Source organism: Gymnogyps californianus, chromosome 2, assembly GCF_018139145.2.
Source record: "Gymnogyps californianus isolate 813 chromosome 2, ASM1813914v2, whole genome shotgun sequence".
Classification (NCBI taxonomy): Eukaryota; Metazoa; Chordata; class Aves; order Accipitriformes; family Cathartidae; genus Gymnogyps; species Gymnogyps californianus.
Window position 1 is genome coordinate 143,973,932 of NC_059472.1, and position 17,202 is coordinate 143,991,133.

Here is a 17,202-nt window from a genome sequence, read left to right on the forward strand (position 1 = left end):
ACAGAAATTTGTTAACCTAAAACTAAATTATAATACTAAGAAATAAAATGTAATGGAGTTATCAAAAGCAATTTACCTTTTTCAAAAGAAGTCTTAAGCATAATGGAACATTATACAGAACAAATTAAAGGAAGGTAATAAACTTACTGATAATCAACATAGGTTTATGGAAAATTTTTCTTGTCAAAGTAAACCTGATATTTTTCTTGTACAGGATTACGAATTTGATAATAGTGATGATATAATAAGACCAAAGAATATACTTCCTATTTACCAAACAGTCAATTCTAAGCTTGGAAAAAGAAAGTTTTTTAAAAAGAAAAAAAAAGATAAAAGAGAAGAAAGGAAAGGAAAGAAGAAAGGAAAGAAAAAGGAAAGGAAAAAAAAAAAGAAAGAAGAAAGGAAAGGAAAGAAGAAAGGAAAGGAAAGAAGAAAGGAAAGGAAAGAAGAAAGGAAAGGAAAGAAGAAAGGAAAGGAAAGAAGAAAGGAAAGGAAAGAAGAAAGGAAAGAAGAAAGGAAAGGAAAGAAAAAGGAAAGGAAAGAAGAAAGGAAAGGAAAGAAGAAAGGAAAGGAAAGAAGAAAGGAAAGGAAAGAAGAAAGGAAAGGAAAGAAGAAAGGAAAGGAAAGAAGAAAGGAAAGGAAAGAAGAAAGGAAAGGAAAGAAGAAAGGAAAGGAAAGAAGAAAGGAAAGGAAAGAAGAAAGGAAAGGAAAGAAGAAAGGAAAGGAAAGAAGAAAGGAAAGGAAAGAAGAAAGGAAAGGAAAGAAGAAAGGAAAGGAAAGAAGAAAGGAAAGGAAAGAAGAAAGGAAAGGAAAGAAGAAAGGAAAGGAAAGAAGAAAGGAAAGGAAAAAGAAAAATCTTGGGAAAATCTTGGGAACTATGTAAAGAGGTATATGAATTAGAAATGGGCAAGTTTTGCTACCTTTATACATGACACTGCCAAAATGCAGTACTGAGTCTATAATTCTGCAAGGATACTGATAAACTGGGGAGGTCAGGGAAAAGGTATAGAAATTATTAAAGGACTTAAAAGATGCCATTTTCTCAAGATGCAGGAGCTCAACCTATTACTGTACAAAAAGAAGGCTGATATGCTGTATGTACCAAGGTGGGAGGAAAACTCAATGCTACAGGGCTTTTTCAGTCTAAAACTCATGTTCAAACTTTTATCAGTGAGGGTAATTAATTATTCAAACAGTTTATATTTTGAAAAGTTCTTCATTCCCATACTTCTTCAACACAAAACTGGGAAAACACCCACAAAGGCAGGAACCCTTAGTGATGATGCTACACAGGTCTAACTGCATAATCCCAAGCATTCTCCCTAGCCTCAGGATATGTTTAGTGACACACTAGTAAAACCTTGAATTTTTGTCTTACCTTTCTTTGTCTTTTAGCCCAAACAGCATTAGTGAGCAGAAATCTCTGCAGAACTGACATTTTTCTTTAAAGACAGAAAAACCGATAAGCCATACAAAACCAGTTTGTACAAAATATGTGTTAGCAAAGCGTGCTAACGCAAACAGACGTGCAGAATAACTGCCTCCCAGAGAACAAAATCAACCTTTGAAATTAAGCAACAATATCAGGAAGAAAGTGTTTCTTAAGTCTCGTTTGCAATTACGACGATACTAATTTTTCCATCACAGATGGGGAGGGGGAAAGAATGACTTTGCAAAATGCAGTTGTGAACGAACCATCCTGCTGGGTCAGCTGGGGTTCTGATCACAGAGCCCATGATAAACATCACTCAACAAATAATTCAAAAATAGTGCAGAACTTGATTCAGTACCCCATTCAGAAGACTTGAACCCAGTCTATATCATGCTACCTGTAAATTGGTACTAAATGTTACAATTAAATTTTCAGAGCACTCTCATATGGTGCAAAAAAAAGGCATTATTTTAAGTAAGAATCAATTACCAAAATGTGATCGTACCCAAGTGGGGCTCCTCAGCCTGCATGCACAGGGCATGAGTAAGAAAAGTGAAGAGTTTGAATTCCCTCGATCCCAATAAATTCCAGCTGCTAGTGAGAACAATTGGGACTGTGTGCAGCCAAGGCATTCATTAAAGTAACTAATAAGGGATTGAGTTGGACTTTAGGGAGACTCAGAACAGCTTAAAGGAAGAGCTGCTCCTCCTCAGGTTTGATCTTACCATCACTTACCACATGCAGTTACCCAAACAGTTACCGGGAGTCATTATAAGAGTAATGGAGATCGTAAAGCACAGAGTACTTTTAGAGCAGGAAAGGCAGATGGGTCCTCTCGCACCCGGTAGCACAACCCATCGGGTCACGTCACATCACACGGAGCCCCTCAACCGCACACCCGTCCTGCAGGTGACCAGGAGGAGCGTGAGACTCATGGTGGCAACGAAGGAGAAAGACTTACCAGAAATTATAATAGTCAGAAACGGTGTAACTGCATTTTTTAAACCATGTCAGGAAGCTAATCCTTTTGAATTGCACGCAACCAAATGTTTACGATTTAGAGCAAATTTAGGAATATGTTTTTCATTTACAGCTTACATGACACATCGATATTAGTGTTGGAGACCATTTGCCAAGAGAAGTTACAGGCAAGGTTTCAGCAGTTTGTCTCATGAAAAAGCTGGCACTTGTCTGTCAAACTGCCTTTTACTTTGCTTCTGTTTTCAGGATTTTTTGATGAAGTTTACAATCTGATTCGTTAAGGTTTGCAAAACTCTAGTTAAAAGACATTCCTAATAAACATTCTCCGCAAGGCATGAGGAATGTCTGTATCCTTCTCAGAAGAAGCTGCAAAAACCATTCAGTGGCAAGGCAAAATAATTAATTCCTGGAGTGCCAGGAACCTTCCAGTATCACTAACCAGAAATAATTTAAAATAAGACTGAAACATACAAAATACCTACCAATATTTTCTGAAGAAGCTTCTTTGGTTTTGCCTGCCTTTTGATAAACTAAGAGAAAAGGGCATTTATTTTCCATATAGAGAATAGAGAGATTGCAGAGTTTACAAAAATTGCCTCATTTGAAATCTTTCAGCCTTCTGAACGTCATTGATCATCATGACCATCGATTTATACACAGTGTTGGTACTCCTGCGGGACAAGGTCAGGCACTCAACGGGAACAGATGAGTGAGCTTCCTAAAGGGGTAGGGTTTCTGAGCACATCTTGCCCAGCCTACTACTTCTTTATAGATTATTTTCCACTAACACATGGACCAGAGGAATTAAATTTGTGTTGCAATAAGAGAAAGCAAGTGGCGATTATGCTCCATCCTAGTTACTGACTGTCACCAGGAAGGACAGAGCAGTCCTGAAGTGCTGAACATAAGCATGAAATCCTTATTTATGCTCATGACCCTTCAGAGCACTTCCCCATCACCACGAACCTGAGGTTCTCAGGTTATTGATGTGTTCACTTTCACAAAAAAAGCCATGATCGAGGAGGGCTCTTCTTGTTATAGCATGAGGAGCCAGGGCACATGCAGGCGGCCAGACGCTCCAGGGAGCTTTCTGAAGGCCAAGAGTCTCCTCAGCAGGGCACATGGTATCCACACTGCATCTCAGAAGTGACCACAATTCAGACTCAGGCTCAAGAAACGCTCCCTGCTCATCTCCATGACAGGAAACACCGGAGCCCTCATATGAAGGCTGATGCTGCAGCTAGGAAGGGCCTTGATCATCTTTCTTGTCCACCGTGGCTACCACGAAGTGAACCTGGGGTGGTCTCCCCATGCCAGGACCTGTCCATACTCCAGACAAGCACAGATACTGTAGTTTTTCCGATTAGCCAACTTGCAGCATGTTCTTTCCCAATCCAACCTCACATGCAGATGAACATGCCCTGGCCCAGGTCCCCTCAGACAGATCCACGTGGTCCGCAGGACCAAAATGGCCTCAAAGAGGCTTTCAGAAACATGTCCTGTTTCCTGGTGAGCTCTGCTGTTTCATCACTGTTGTAGTTTAACCCCAGCCAGCAACTAAGGACCACGCAGCCACTCACTCACTCCCCTCTGGTGGGATGGGGGAGAGAATCAGAAGGGTAAAAGTGAGAAAACTCATAGGTTGAGATAAAGATGGTTTAATAGGTAAAGCAAAAGCCATGCATGCAAGCAAAGCAAAACAAGGAATTCGTTCACTACTTCCCATTGGCAGGCAGGTGTTCAGCCATCTCTAAGAAAGCAGGGCTCCATCATGCATAACGGTTACTTGGGAAGACAAACTTCATCACTCTGAACGTCCCCCCCTTCCTTCTTCTTCCCCCAGCTTTATATGCTGAGCATGGCATCATACAGTATGGAATATCCCTCTGGTCAGTTGGGGTCAGCTGTCCCGGCTGTGTCTCCTCACAGCTTCTTGTGCACCCCCAGCCTCCTTGCTGGTGGGGTGGTGTGAGAAGCAGAAAAGGCCTGACTCTGTGCAAGCACTGCTCAGCGATAAGGAAAACACCTCTGTATTATCAACACTGTTTTCAGCACAAATCCATAACATAGCCCCATACCAGCTACTATGAAGAAAATTAACTCTATCCCAGCAAAACCCAGCACAATCACATAACTACAACCCAAGATGAGCATGTAAATGGTCATGTGGCTACATTTAAGAAGAAATATACTGCATGAAAAAAGAAATAGCCATTTGCTGAGCCACAGATGCCATCACAGCATTAAAAGCTTCAAGGGGAAGGAATTAAAGAATAAATAAGCACGCTTATTTGCTATGCAACTCCTGCACAGTTCTGGGTTGATGGCCAGAACTGGACGCATGCTGAAGGAGGGAAGGCTGCGAGCAGCACCCGCCTGCGCGGCCCAGCGGTCAGGCCCCAGGTTTGCTAATGCTGAAGGTGGCATTAACGAAGATGGCCACAGAAAACAGCTCCATTAGATGCAGTTCTGAATGCATAAGGACAACGACGCAATGGATTCATAAACACATCGATGCAGCTAATGCATTCCTAACCTTTGCCGAAGGGACTGAACCTTTTAAAAATACAGCTGATTTGATCTGAAAGCTCCTTTGTAAATACTACAGCCAGTCGAACGGGCAAAAAAAGTTAAAAAAGAAACACTGTATCTTAAAAAAAGTTCATTGTAGAGACACTATGGCAACTGAGGGGAAAAAAGGAAGAGAGAAAGAAAGATGATGTATGTGGAGAAAATACCACCATCACTGCAAAAAAGGAAACTACATTGTAATTATACCAGCTTTTTATTATTTTTTAATTATTATTATTATTCAAGGTAATGTTTCAGTGTATCTCATATCTGCATTTATTGTGGACAAATACGCATTTAAAACTGATTAAGATCCAAAATGAGCAAGAAGAAAGCATGCAGATTTCAATGTTAAATTAAACTGCCACACTGTAATGCCAGTTGGAAAATTATTTTTCCTTCCTCTCACTTGCATCCAGGACTAGCAGAACACTCCCATCCTGGGCCTTAGTCATTTAGACATTTCCTCATGTCTGAAATGTCAGTGTAAGCTCTGCTTTTTGATTTCCCTGCCCACCTCCTGTATCTTCCCAGCTTGTTTCATTGCAGAGATCAGCCTTTGGTTGCAGGCCAGTGTTGCAAGAGGTGGCAGAGGAAGGGACTAGGAAAGGAAAGTTGCTTCAACTAACATCCAGATTCAATAGTAGCATCTCCTTGTGAAGTGAAGAGATAAAACAGAGGGTATCAGGCAATCGGGGAAGAGAGAGGCAAGTAAGAGACCATAAACATTTCTGCCAGCCTCAACTGTCAGTGTACAAAATGTTGTCAAGAAAACGGCTGCAAGAAAAACAAGAAAGATTTGTGGTATCTATGATGATGGCAGAGGGGACAATTATTCCTGATGGAAAAAGAAGAGAAAGAAACGTGTGACTCTTCAGAGAACTGAGTAACTACAGAGATGGAAATATACAAACACAACAGAATACGAAATACAAACGGGTACATAACAGGGGATGTATAACAAAGCACAGGCAAATGCAGCAGAGGAAACAGAGAAACTGATTGTCAGATAAAAAGATGGATTTGAAGAGGATAGAGAAAATAATGCCCACAAAGAAAGCAGCAAACAAAGAAAATCTATTTGCAGACAGACATTAGGGAGCAGAAGTATATTTTACTTTCTGATTTTTTTAAAGCTTGCTGTTTGCTACTATAATTTTAATTTTGAATTGGGGAACCATACGGAAGAATGAATGCTTTCTCTGTGACTGTCCACCACTGACATTGTACCTAGAGATGATGCTCAGATATACGCAGACGTACGAGCCATACACACCAACCTTTAAACAACAGGGAGACTGCAAGAAAGGAGACTGACAAAGGCAGGGAGAGTCTCTCCTTTCTGACAACCTATGTATTTTAAATTATTTTTTCCCCTCTCTGTCCCTCATACTTCCTTTAACATCCCTCAAACGTATATTATGCATAAAATCTAATTTTACCACAGAGGCCTGCTTCAGCATGCTTTTGATATTAGCAGAGGCTCAGTTATAAATACTAAGCTGATATTTTTTCCAGAGGAAAACTAAAATCTTGAACGTTGCTCCTTCCACGCATTCAACTACTTTTCAATTATAAGGCTACTGTGGGCCAAATTTGCAAACCACTCCTCAAAAAAATCAGTGCTTTTCTCTCAGGACCCTTAGAAAATACATACAGAACATAATATGGAGAGTAAGAATTGCAAGAGAAGAAAAATACATACAGCCTTCTGAATAGAACATATTTGTTCACAGGAATAATAATTAAGAATACATTTTAAATGTTGCTCCAGTATACTTGGCCCTCTTTTTATTTGATGATCTGCGAATGCTATTTCAGAAGCAGTTTAAATGTTGATTTAAATACCATGATAGAAGCCAAACATCTTAATTTCCTTGCAGCCTTCTTGTTTTCATTTTGCACAATTTGTGATAGGACTTTTTGCACATTATAAAAAGCATAGCTCCTTAGGAAAAGTTCATATTTAAGTCAGATTCTAACACTCTTAAGAACAATAAGGACACATTTTGACAGCCTTACTCATAGAAATACTGGTCTAATATCATTAAAGACAACACAAGAATGACATAAAAATAGGATCCAGCTCAAATCAAACTTTAAATATGTGTTTGTGTGTGTTTATGTGCACAGGTACATGTGCGTAAACAAAAAATCCACCTACAGAGAACTGTTGCAGTTCATAAAATCACATCCTTAGCTTGTCTTTTCATATACCATTAGTAAATGTGTTTACTTTCATTAAGATGACCTGAAATTCATACTGCAAGGTAAATCCTGACCTTTCAGAAACTAACTGTGACCACACCATTAATCTGCCACCCAAAATAAAAACAAGTTTCTGCAACCTACTCTCAGTAAGGTATAAATACGTATACAAAACTGCTATTTCCAACAAACACTTCAATGTTGTGGACTTGGTGCTTTTCAGAAGGAAATTCTTCCTCTGTAATTCTTTTTAAATGCATTTGTTGTAAAATCATACTTCTAAACCAGCCTCTTTCCCTCTCCTTCCAGCAGCACAGTGTCTCTGCTGTCTGTAACCAGCAAGGATTCACATGTGGTTTTTAACTCATGTCAGCGCACATGAAGAAATTGCCACTGTTTAAAATGTGTTTACAAGTGAAAAAAACTGAAATTTGAGTGGCTCCCACTGCAACCTGAACAGTTCGTCTTTATAGCAGAAAAACTTGTAGCAATTGAGCACAAACTCTTACACCGAACCACGTAACATTGTGTTCAATTATGAGGAGATTAATTACTTAACAAAGCATTTCTATTTACTATATTATTTACTCTCTTTTCACTTTAGAGCAGAAAGCAAAGCAACTCCTATTTTAAAAGAGCTGTGCTAAAAGGCTACTTCAAAAACTTGTTACTGAAAGCCACATACCAGATTTCACTTCAAGTTTACTATTGTTCAGTCTTTCCTCATAGACTGAAGTTCACAGTGTACTACTGCCTTATAATGCTTCTCTGTTCCCAAAAGACTGTAATCACATCCGGAGAAACTTCATTCCCAACTATCCATCTCATTCTTTTTTGAGGATTAGCTGTGGTGCAATTGCTGTATCTCCAGTACTTTACACTTGGTTATTAAAATGCTAACAGCTACCAGTTTTTAGCAACTCCATCTTTTAACATCCAGGGAGGCTCTGCGTGAGTATAGTAATTTGCCTTTACAGTAACTGAAAGATAGCAAATGAAACTATAACACTAAAATGTTAGTTACACTGCAATAGCTACTAAGTAGTAACAATGGGAATATCAAAGCCTACAATGGTACTTGAGAAAATAACAAAAGAACTTAAAATATACTACTACAGATGAACTCAATACCTAGAAATAGCATTTGTGCTATAATACAGCCTCTAAAACCTCCATTGAAAAATGACATTTCACTGGCACCGGATCTTGAACAAACGTAGAGTAAGATATAGTCATTACTTACTGGTTTAGCGTCACATCTAGGATGAAAGATGATCCAAAAGCATCAACCTGGAAGCTGGCTCGAGCAATGTGGGTAGACTGCAATATTGAAAAGACTGGAATTAGTATTCAGCCACAACAAAACATATCATACAGGTTTGTGAATGCAGAAAGTAAATATATTTACTAAGTAACAATATGCCATTAACCAAATAAAACTGCATTGAAACGGACAAAGCAGTCTATGATAATGAATAAAAGATCTGTTTTCCGAATCTACGAGGCTTATTCAAGAATTCCCAACAACACAACCCATGACTGGGAGGCTCTGCCTTCGTAAGCCCCCGCCTTAGTAAGCCCCCATCTTAACCCATCCACACTGTAGGAAACAGCTCTTCTCTTTGAACTTCCATCCTGGGCAAAACCCTGAGCAAAGGAAAGTGTAAGACTTCCCCTGGCTAATGTGTTACACGTTTCTTAACCTGACTCTGGACACAGACTGGTGGAGAACAGCTGAGACATTACTGGTTTGGTCAGACCGGGATACAGTCACAAATCTCACTGACATTACCTGAAAGAAACTGTTCATTCAGACAGACTCTCATTTAAGCCCATATAGTGAGGTGATAGCAACTGGCTAAAATCCGATGAGTTGCATTTTCTGTAAAGCTCTGACTCACCACCCTGTAACCCATCTCCTCCAAAAGGCTCCCAAAACTCCAACTCCCTGAGCAGTCACTAAAACCGAAGAAAAATGGGTGCTACAGAAACATCTCTCTTTCCTTCTTTCTTTCTCTTTGCCATATATTTTCCCTGAATTAATTGCTTTCATTCAGTCCTATAGAGAACACACATGGGAATACTTTGTAACTCACAATCTGCCAGAAACAGAACATTTACTCTAGTAGTAGTGGAAGAAAACACTCAGCTATCCAACGGAAATGCAACAGTTGTTTCTAGACCTGAAAACTCCCAAGAAACGGAACCGTCACGTTATTTAACTAATTAATAAGAAAAGCTACTTTCAGACATTTTGGAGCAGTTTCAACTTTGTTCTTATTTTCTTTCCATTGAAATCTGCACATTAAGATTTGAAGCATGTAGACAGAGGAATCTAAGAAGAAACACTGAAGAACCACTTACAACTCTAAACTACACTTTTCTAAATAAATACAATACAGGATAGTACAACTGTAACAAATGATTTATTGAAAACTCTGGGAAACACAGGACAGGATGGGACAATGTGAATCATCAGATTCACTCTCTCTAAAACTACTGGCAGGCTTTCAATAAGCATTAAATCCAGAAGCGTTGAGAATACCCGTTTCCCTGGAAAAAAACAGCAACAAAGAAACGGGAAGTTGAGGGAACCACCACTTTTTTGTTTATGACATTTTTGAGTTGCCCTACAATGGAATGTTTTTTTAATCTCTACATATATAAGCATGAGTATTAATAAATTAAAAAAAAGACTATGAATACATATTTACAAACAGTTGATTCCTTTTAAAAAAAAAAGTCAAGACAGCTTCTCTTATTCAAGGATGCTCAGGCTGAATGCCCTCTATAAAAATGCCTAGCTGTGGCACTGCAGTGAACATGCATGCAAAATTGCATGATGAGAAATTCCAGATATTTAAATTACTGTTTAGAAAGATGCAGTATTAACTGGAAACCTTCTTAGACGGCCCCTCAATAGATTCAATTCACAGTCAGATATCCTTTCAGCTATCCCCATTATACCTAACCTGCTTTGTAACACAGGCCACAGGTCTTCACTAAGTGGTTCTTGTAATTTCTGGATTATTAAAGAGCATCTCTTTTGAACAAGTGTATAATCTTTGAACAACTAACTGAATATAACATCTAGTTTACCTTATCTGGGTAAATAATTTCAGTAATGAATTACTATCAATATTAGAATCCTACTTTCTATCCAAAAGAGCCTCAAAAAAAAAAAAAAAGGCAGCAATTTCCTCACATAACCCATTTTGATCCCTTTTTGAAATTAAGGGATTCAAGCTTGCCCCAAATAACCCGTGACACAGCCAGCTGGTACCTGTAAGGCAACGATGGACACTCACAGCACGTATAGACACCCACAGCCCGTACGGCCACCCATACGTAGGACCACCATTTAGCTGTTTCTGGCCTGCAGCAGCTAGCACATCCACAAATACAGCAAACACAACCATCAACAAATTATCATGTTAGCATTCACATTTCTTTTCCAACTCTCAGGCAGCAGAGTTTGCTTTGAATGATTTTCAAATTCTATCTTCTCTTGCTACATGTGAATTTTTAGGCTGCTGCTCGTAAAGAGGATGCGACAGGCCAAGAACCGAGTAAGGTACTAGGCGCCAACGCTAGTTTTGTCATTCCCTTGCTCCACTGCAGCACGGTTGCTTGCCTTAACTAACCTTCATTTACCTATCTGCACCGCAACCACCACTTTCTGATCAAAGGAGTAATGGCAGCCCAGCTGTTTGCTTTTCATCATTACATTACTAAATGCAAAGAACATTCTACAGTACTTTATTACTTCTGTTTGTTAACAACATAGTTACATATGCCATCATTTAGCTCTATGTACACAGTATAACCAAGTCGTCTATATGACCATATGCTGGTACCAAAAGAGAATTCGTCAGTAAGGAAGAATATAAAAAGCCTAACTGAATGTAGCCTTTGTCATTAAAATGTACTCACCTCATTCACTGTAAGTGCAAAAATGACCAGGGTTTTTTGGTTTGGTTTTGTTTTTAAGTGCTAGGTATATTGCATCATATTGATTTGGTCTGGGAAATTTCCTCCCTTGAACATGTCTCCAAGATAAACAATTACGAGGCTAATGTATTTCTGAGGTGACCCTGGCCCACAGTTATTCCCTGACAGAAGCTGTTAATGTGGATTTAAGGGAGAAAATGCCTATTAATAAATTCAGATGAAAAACACTACACAGATGTAACCACTCCCAAGACAAGTGGTGCAAACCCAGGAAGCTCACCATTCAGTTTAAGCTCAAGTGCAATCAAGGGTATCTCAAATGTATCTCAAACTACCGAGACAGGAAGATGCACGTTTTGGATAGCCAGACAAACTCAGCCCTTTCCAGAAACTACAGCCCTTCCTCCAACCCTGATATGTGGTTGTACAACACTGCAACACTGCGTACTGTGGGCTGCTGCCAAAAACGGACAGCTCTGCTCCGTCCTGGCCACATGTTCCCACCTGCTCTCCCTTGTCAGCTCGGGTGACTACCCAGAAAGTCAGATCAGCATCAGAAAATTAATCTTTACTTGGAGTGGATCCGTTTTCTGTTGGACAAATAAGCTGATCCAAATAAACTATACAGACACTCCATGAGTAGATGCGATGGAAAAAAGCTGGAGGGGATGTGCAAGAGAGAATGAAGAGGAAGACGGACTCCCCCTCTCAATGACAGCTAACAGATCTCATTCAGCGTAACAAAAAAACTGCACCTTAAGGAGTGCCAGCCAGTACATTTTTTAGGATAACAATTTTTATGAATATCTGGTTAAGAACCACAAAATAAAGAAATGGATTTTTAAAAGTCTTGGCTTTACATTATTTTTAAGCACATCTACCTGCCTGCTCAGTGAATAGGTAAAATGGCCAGCTGCAAAGGAAGCTTACACTCATGGACATGCGTCAATAAAAGAACCCAAAGAAAGGAAGTACTTTCATTCCGTCTATACCACCTCATTCAAGCAGAAGTAAAAAGAAAGACACCTGCAAAGGCTCCTCTAAACCACTGAAGCAAGACAATCAATTATGTCATTCAGTTATCAAACCAAGGAACTTCCTCAGAAAATTCAAGGCTTTTTCAACAACCATAGGCGTGACACATCGACAGCTGACAACTGAGTCATAAAAGGGGAGATCTTGGAGACCAGGAGAGATGCACTCAATGCAGAACATGAACAAGAGCCAGGAAAGGAGAATCTAACAATTTAATGGAAGAGCGCAGTGCCGTGCCTCCGACACAATCAGAAAGTTCTGAAATTTTAATGTCATGCAACTGAAGAAGGAAAACATTGGTAACAACTCTGAAATTAGCTGCAGTACTTTCAGATGCAATTTCTAGTGGCACATAAAGTGTACTACCCTGCAAGCCCCCCTACAGAAAATACTAAGCATCTCATGCATCTAATGCAACTATGCAAGATCTAACTTTTGTCAAAGACTGCAAAGTTTAAGCATCTCAGTGAATGTCTGAAAGGAATAAAAAGTAAATGGAGTGGAAAGGATTATTTCAAATCACTAAGCACAAAGATATTTTATCTAAAACAAATATTAAAAGTTTGAATCCTAGAAAAACAAAAGTGGCATGCAAACCTTCCTGCCAAACCAAGAGGGATGCGATTCCAATTATTTTAAATCACCTGCTCCATGCCTCAGGGATCACCGCAGTAACAGAGATGGGCAATCAGTACCAAGTAGGACTATTTATTATTACAAAGAAACACAACAGAATAATGATGATTTCTGATACAGTCCCTTCAGTACCCCTGCTGGGGATCAGCTTTCTCCAGAAACTGGCCCTGAAGAATGAGCATCTGCAAAGGGAATACACGTACATAAACTGCAACCAACATATATCATTGCAGATCAACGGTGAGCCTCATTGCACTGTACTGTAGGTAACCTTAAATACGTTTGGAAGATTTTCATTTCAATTAGGTGAAATATTTTAACCACCACCAATGAAACACCTACAAGCTACGCACTTTCTTTAATAATCAAACTAATAAGAATTTTGAAAGGAAATATTTTAGAAATTTTCCTCACATTGTGTATAATTAGTTGGGTGTTGAAAGCAGCATAGTAACATGATGCATAATATTTTTTGTCATTAAAATAAGGAAAAAGAGAATTAAAAATATATCGTGATATAATGTGCAATTCCTCATAATACATGTTCCTCACTTCTGAAGTATCCTTCATAAAGCACTTACATGCTTTTTAATTACTTTTGCTGGACGAGATAACAAAAATTTCTATCAAAAGAGAAGAATGTCTTTTTAAAAAAAAAATTGATGAGAAAATCCTATTTATATGCTTGCCCTTTGATGTAAAGAATTTTATATTTACTACTATTTATAGCATTGTGGATTCTAATTAAAAGATTCTGATCAAATTTGTAGACTCGAAAGAAAAGCACCAAGAGAATCGAGAGAGAAAATACTACGGAATGTTATAGCAAGAGAGAACTTGAAAGTTATGCTTCAGAGCTTGTAAGAACAATAAGGTTTTATAGCAGACATTCTGGGAGTCAGTCACATTTACAAAATAATAGATTCCTTAGATATTAATTTAATTCCCCCCCTCTATTTAATAGGAGAATAGAAACCTCAGCTGGTTAACAATCCTTTAAGTGTGTATGAAATGACTGTTTCTTCAGTTCAGTAAGGACACAGATAAGTCCATGGGAAATCAAAATAAATACATTAATGAAACTAAATGAAAAATATACTAAATATGTAGGTTTACCTAAAAAGAATTTTAACTGTGGTTTTGAAAAAAATCGTTACACTTATATTTATGCTACAGTAGAGGAATACAGTGCTAATTAGCACATGTACACATTATAAAAGGACAGTTTTCAGCCTCAGTTGTGTTGTAATAAATCCAGAGTTATGCAGTATATTGTTGCTGTATGTAAAATAAGAGATTTGTTCAAAAACTGACTTTTCTACTTGTACTGGGAAGAAAAAAAAAAAAAAAAAAAACTTTGCCCAGAGACAAAATCCAGAAATAAGCCTAGGTCTAATAATAAAAATAAATATCTACAAGCCAAAGAATCTTTTTTTTTTAAATACACAATAAAACATAAATGCAACATGATTTCCTCAGGCCCTCTCTATTGCCGTTTGCAAATATCTAATTTTAATCAAAAGTTCAGTGTCACTGAACTGGATTCACATATCACAGCATATTAAAGAAAATGCAAAATCTCTTTTTTACTTTTTTATAGGGATATCATTCTCAAAATATTCATAGACACTCATTTACTATATTAATCATCATTGTTTGTCATTCTTCATGCAAGCTCTCTCTTTTTATCCATTGCATAAATCTAAATATCTACGGGGCTTCTTTGGGGCGGAAATAAAAGTTATTTAATGAAAAAAATGCAGAATAGAATCATGGTTTGATGAAAAGGCTTTTACAGCTGCCTCTTTGGGGTATGTTTAGTAAATAAGTCATTTATTCTGAGGAAAAGCTAGAAATAAGAAAAGATTTTAAGAAGTCTGTGTTCATTTTTGAATCCTGGATCACATATCTGTTCTCCATGCCAAATGAGGGTGAGGCACCCATCAGCCAGAGCATGGTGCCATGGCCCAGTTCACTTTGGTGGGGTTTTGCCAGCTTTCTGCAGAGGAAGATCTTGACAAAGTCGTAAACATGACCTAAAATAGCTTTTCTCCGCATAAACATCACAGTATCAACGAAATCAGAGTCAGAAGCAAGGACTGCTTGGACCTCTAAAATGCCAGTAATTATTCTTCTCAATAGTAAAAAATAAAAAAATCTCTTTTATTATTTATTTGTGGGTTTCAAATCAGAGGCTGTTTGAATTTACTCAACACAGTAAAGTAAAAGAGGTCCCCAGAAATATGGATAAGGGGAACAGCACCAGGGAAAAACAGTCCTGAGCACAAACCGATGCAATGTATTGACAGGTGTCACTACTGCAGATCCAATGCCTGGGTAGCAGCAGGGATCCTTCTGAGGTCCTGCAGAGGTGTGATGCCAAGCTCTGATGGACTCGGCTATATCTGCTCACACATCTCGCCCTAGACCTCCACCTGGCACTCCAAAATCGTGAGCATCTTTGAACAGTTACAACAAACTGACTAAGAAAAAATTATTCTTTTCCCCTGAAAATTTCTCTTCGTGCTCTCCTTCCTCGCCTCCACTTCATCTTTCTCAAAAATTCACCCAAGGTTAAATGATGGAGCAATGAAGACAGGAAAACTATCGGGCTGTCACTGCTAGCAAATTTAGCATGAAGTACCATTTGATCTCACAGATCTAAAAGGACAAATTTAAGTAACTGAATGGGCAAGATGCTGCTTCCCAAGAGGCAATCTAACACTTTCTTCCAGCACCAGAAAAACCCTGTGGTACCGGATCTCATACTCACTGTGCTTTTATGTATAGAAGATGACGTTAATTTGACTTTAAGAAAATTTTAGTTATAACTTTTGATTTCCTGTGAGACTAATTACTGTAACTTCTGTTGTTGTGAAAGTCTTCATATCGCAGTGAAAGGAAGAACTGCAAGAACTTTTGGGAAGCCATACTCTTTTTTTTTTTTCCCTTTTTCTGAAAGGGAAGCAGCAAAGACACATGTATAAAAGGTCCCATTTAACTAATGTGCAAGAGGTCTTAAATATATCACTATTGGGGCAAAAACAGAAAAATTGGTCACTGCTCAACCTCATGTTCTTAAAATGCATTTGATAAGGTTCTTCATCAAAGACTAATGGCTAGGAAAAGTATGATAAAATAGGTTATTATAAGGGTGATTAATAAAGTAGTGGGTTACAAATAGGAAACAAAGGAAAGTCATGAATGAAAACTTTTAAAGTTCAGAATGTTCTCCCGCCATAATGCATACAAAAACTTTGATGACCGTTGAAGATCACACTTCTAAAACCAAGACAGGGAGCAGAGCAAACAGAGACTCACCCTGTGACACAGGGACGCCGCAGTTTCCATTGCCCCCCACAGCGACCATAGGTTTCAGAGGGTCAGATATAACATGAAGAGCAACACTAGACACAACAGCGGTAGAGCAATGTGTTCCATCTATCTCACTAGATACTACAGGACTTGACTGTGCAACCAGATGGTGAACCTACTTCCTTGTGAAGAAGCAAGAGGTCAGATGGAAAGGACTCAAACAAGGAAAATCTCTCTTCAATGAAATACTCCCTCTCCCAAGGATGCCTGGCAGTTTCGAGTGGGCAGAACTCAAATGAGCTGCTACTCATGCACAGCTGCAGCGTGAGAGGCAAACAACCAACACACAACACATCTGCAGGGGGAAAGAACACAAAACAAGGGCAGCAATGCACGCGCCATAGACAGCACTTGAGGATGAACCCATCTGGATCACTGTGTCATTCAGCTGTAGAAAGGACTATTGTCTCAAGGACACATGAAGGAAAGCTCAACGGATCTAACAGTCAATAGGAGTAAAGGCATTTCCCTCGCCAAAGCAGATGGCGCCTTGAGGTCATTTTTAGCTGCATGTTTTCCAAGCTCTGAAAGGAATCAATAACGTTTAGAGAAAGGCTTCCTTTTCAGCATCTCTTGTAGGCTTCAGAAATGAAGGAACAGAGTTCCACTACCAGAGGAATCTGCAAAAACCCTCCATTAACACCGCCTTTACGTTACAAATAAAGCAAACGTAATAAAAAGAGTGCACACCAACTTTGCTCTTTATACAAGTATCAGTAACCAAAACATTTTTCAGTAACACAAGGACATACTCCAAACATTTTCAACTGGTCTTACATTTAGTTTGTACACAAAAGAAAGCTTACCAAAAGATTAGCTCTTCCCACTGGAAGTAACAAGCACTCTTTGACACCTCGAGCCTACCAACATGGCTAACTTTTCCCATAAACGGTTCTCGGGCAACAGCAGAAAGTTTACTAACATTTTGTCAGCACCACAGGCTAAGAAGAGCCTGACGAAACTTGCAGACTCTTAGGCATGCCAGTACATTGCTCAATGAACTCCACAGATAA

The 17,202-nt window shown here is 38.8% G+C and overlaps 1 protein-coding gene across 1 annotated transcript in view; it reads right to left on the reverse strand.

Moving 5' to 3' along the window:
• ADAM22 (ADAM metallopeptidase domain 22) overlaps nucleotides 1-17,202 on the reverse strand; it is a 135,211-nt gene that overhangs the window by 109,327 nt on the left and 8,682 nt on the right. Inside the window, exon 3 of the mRNA XM_050890839.1 lies at nucleotides 8,436-8,512. Coding sequence (XP_050746796.1) covers nucleotides 8,436-8,512 — 77 coding nt within the window. The remainder of the gene's footprint in view (nucleotides 1-8,435; nucleotides 8,513-17,202) is intronic.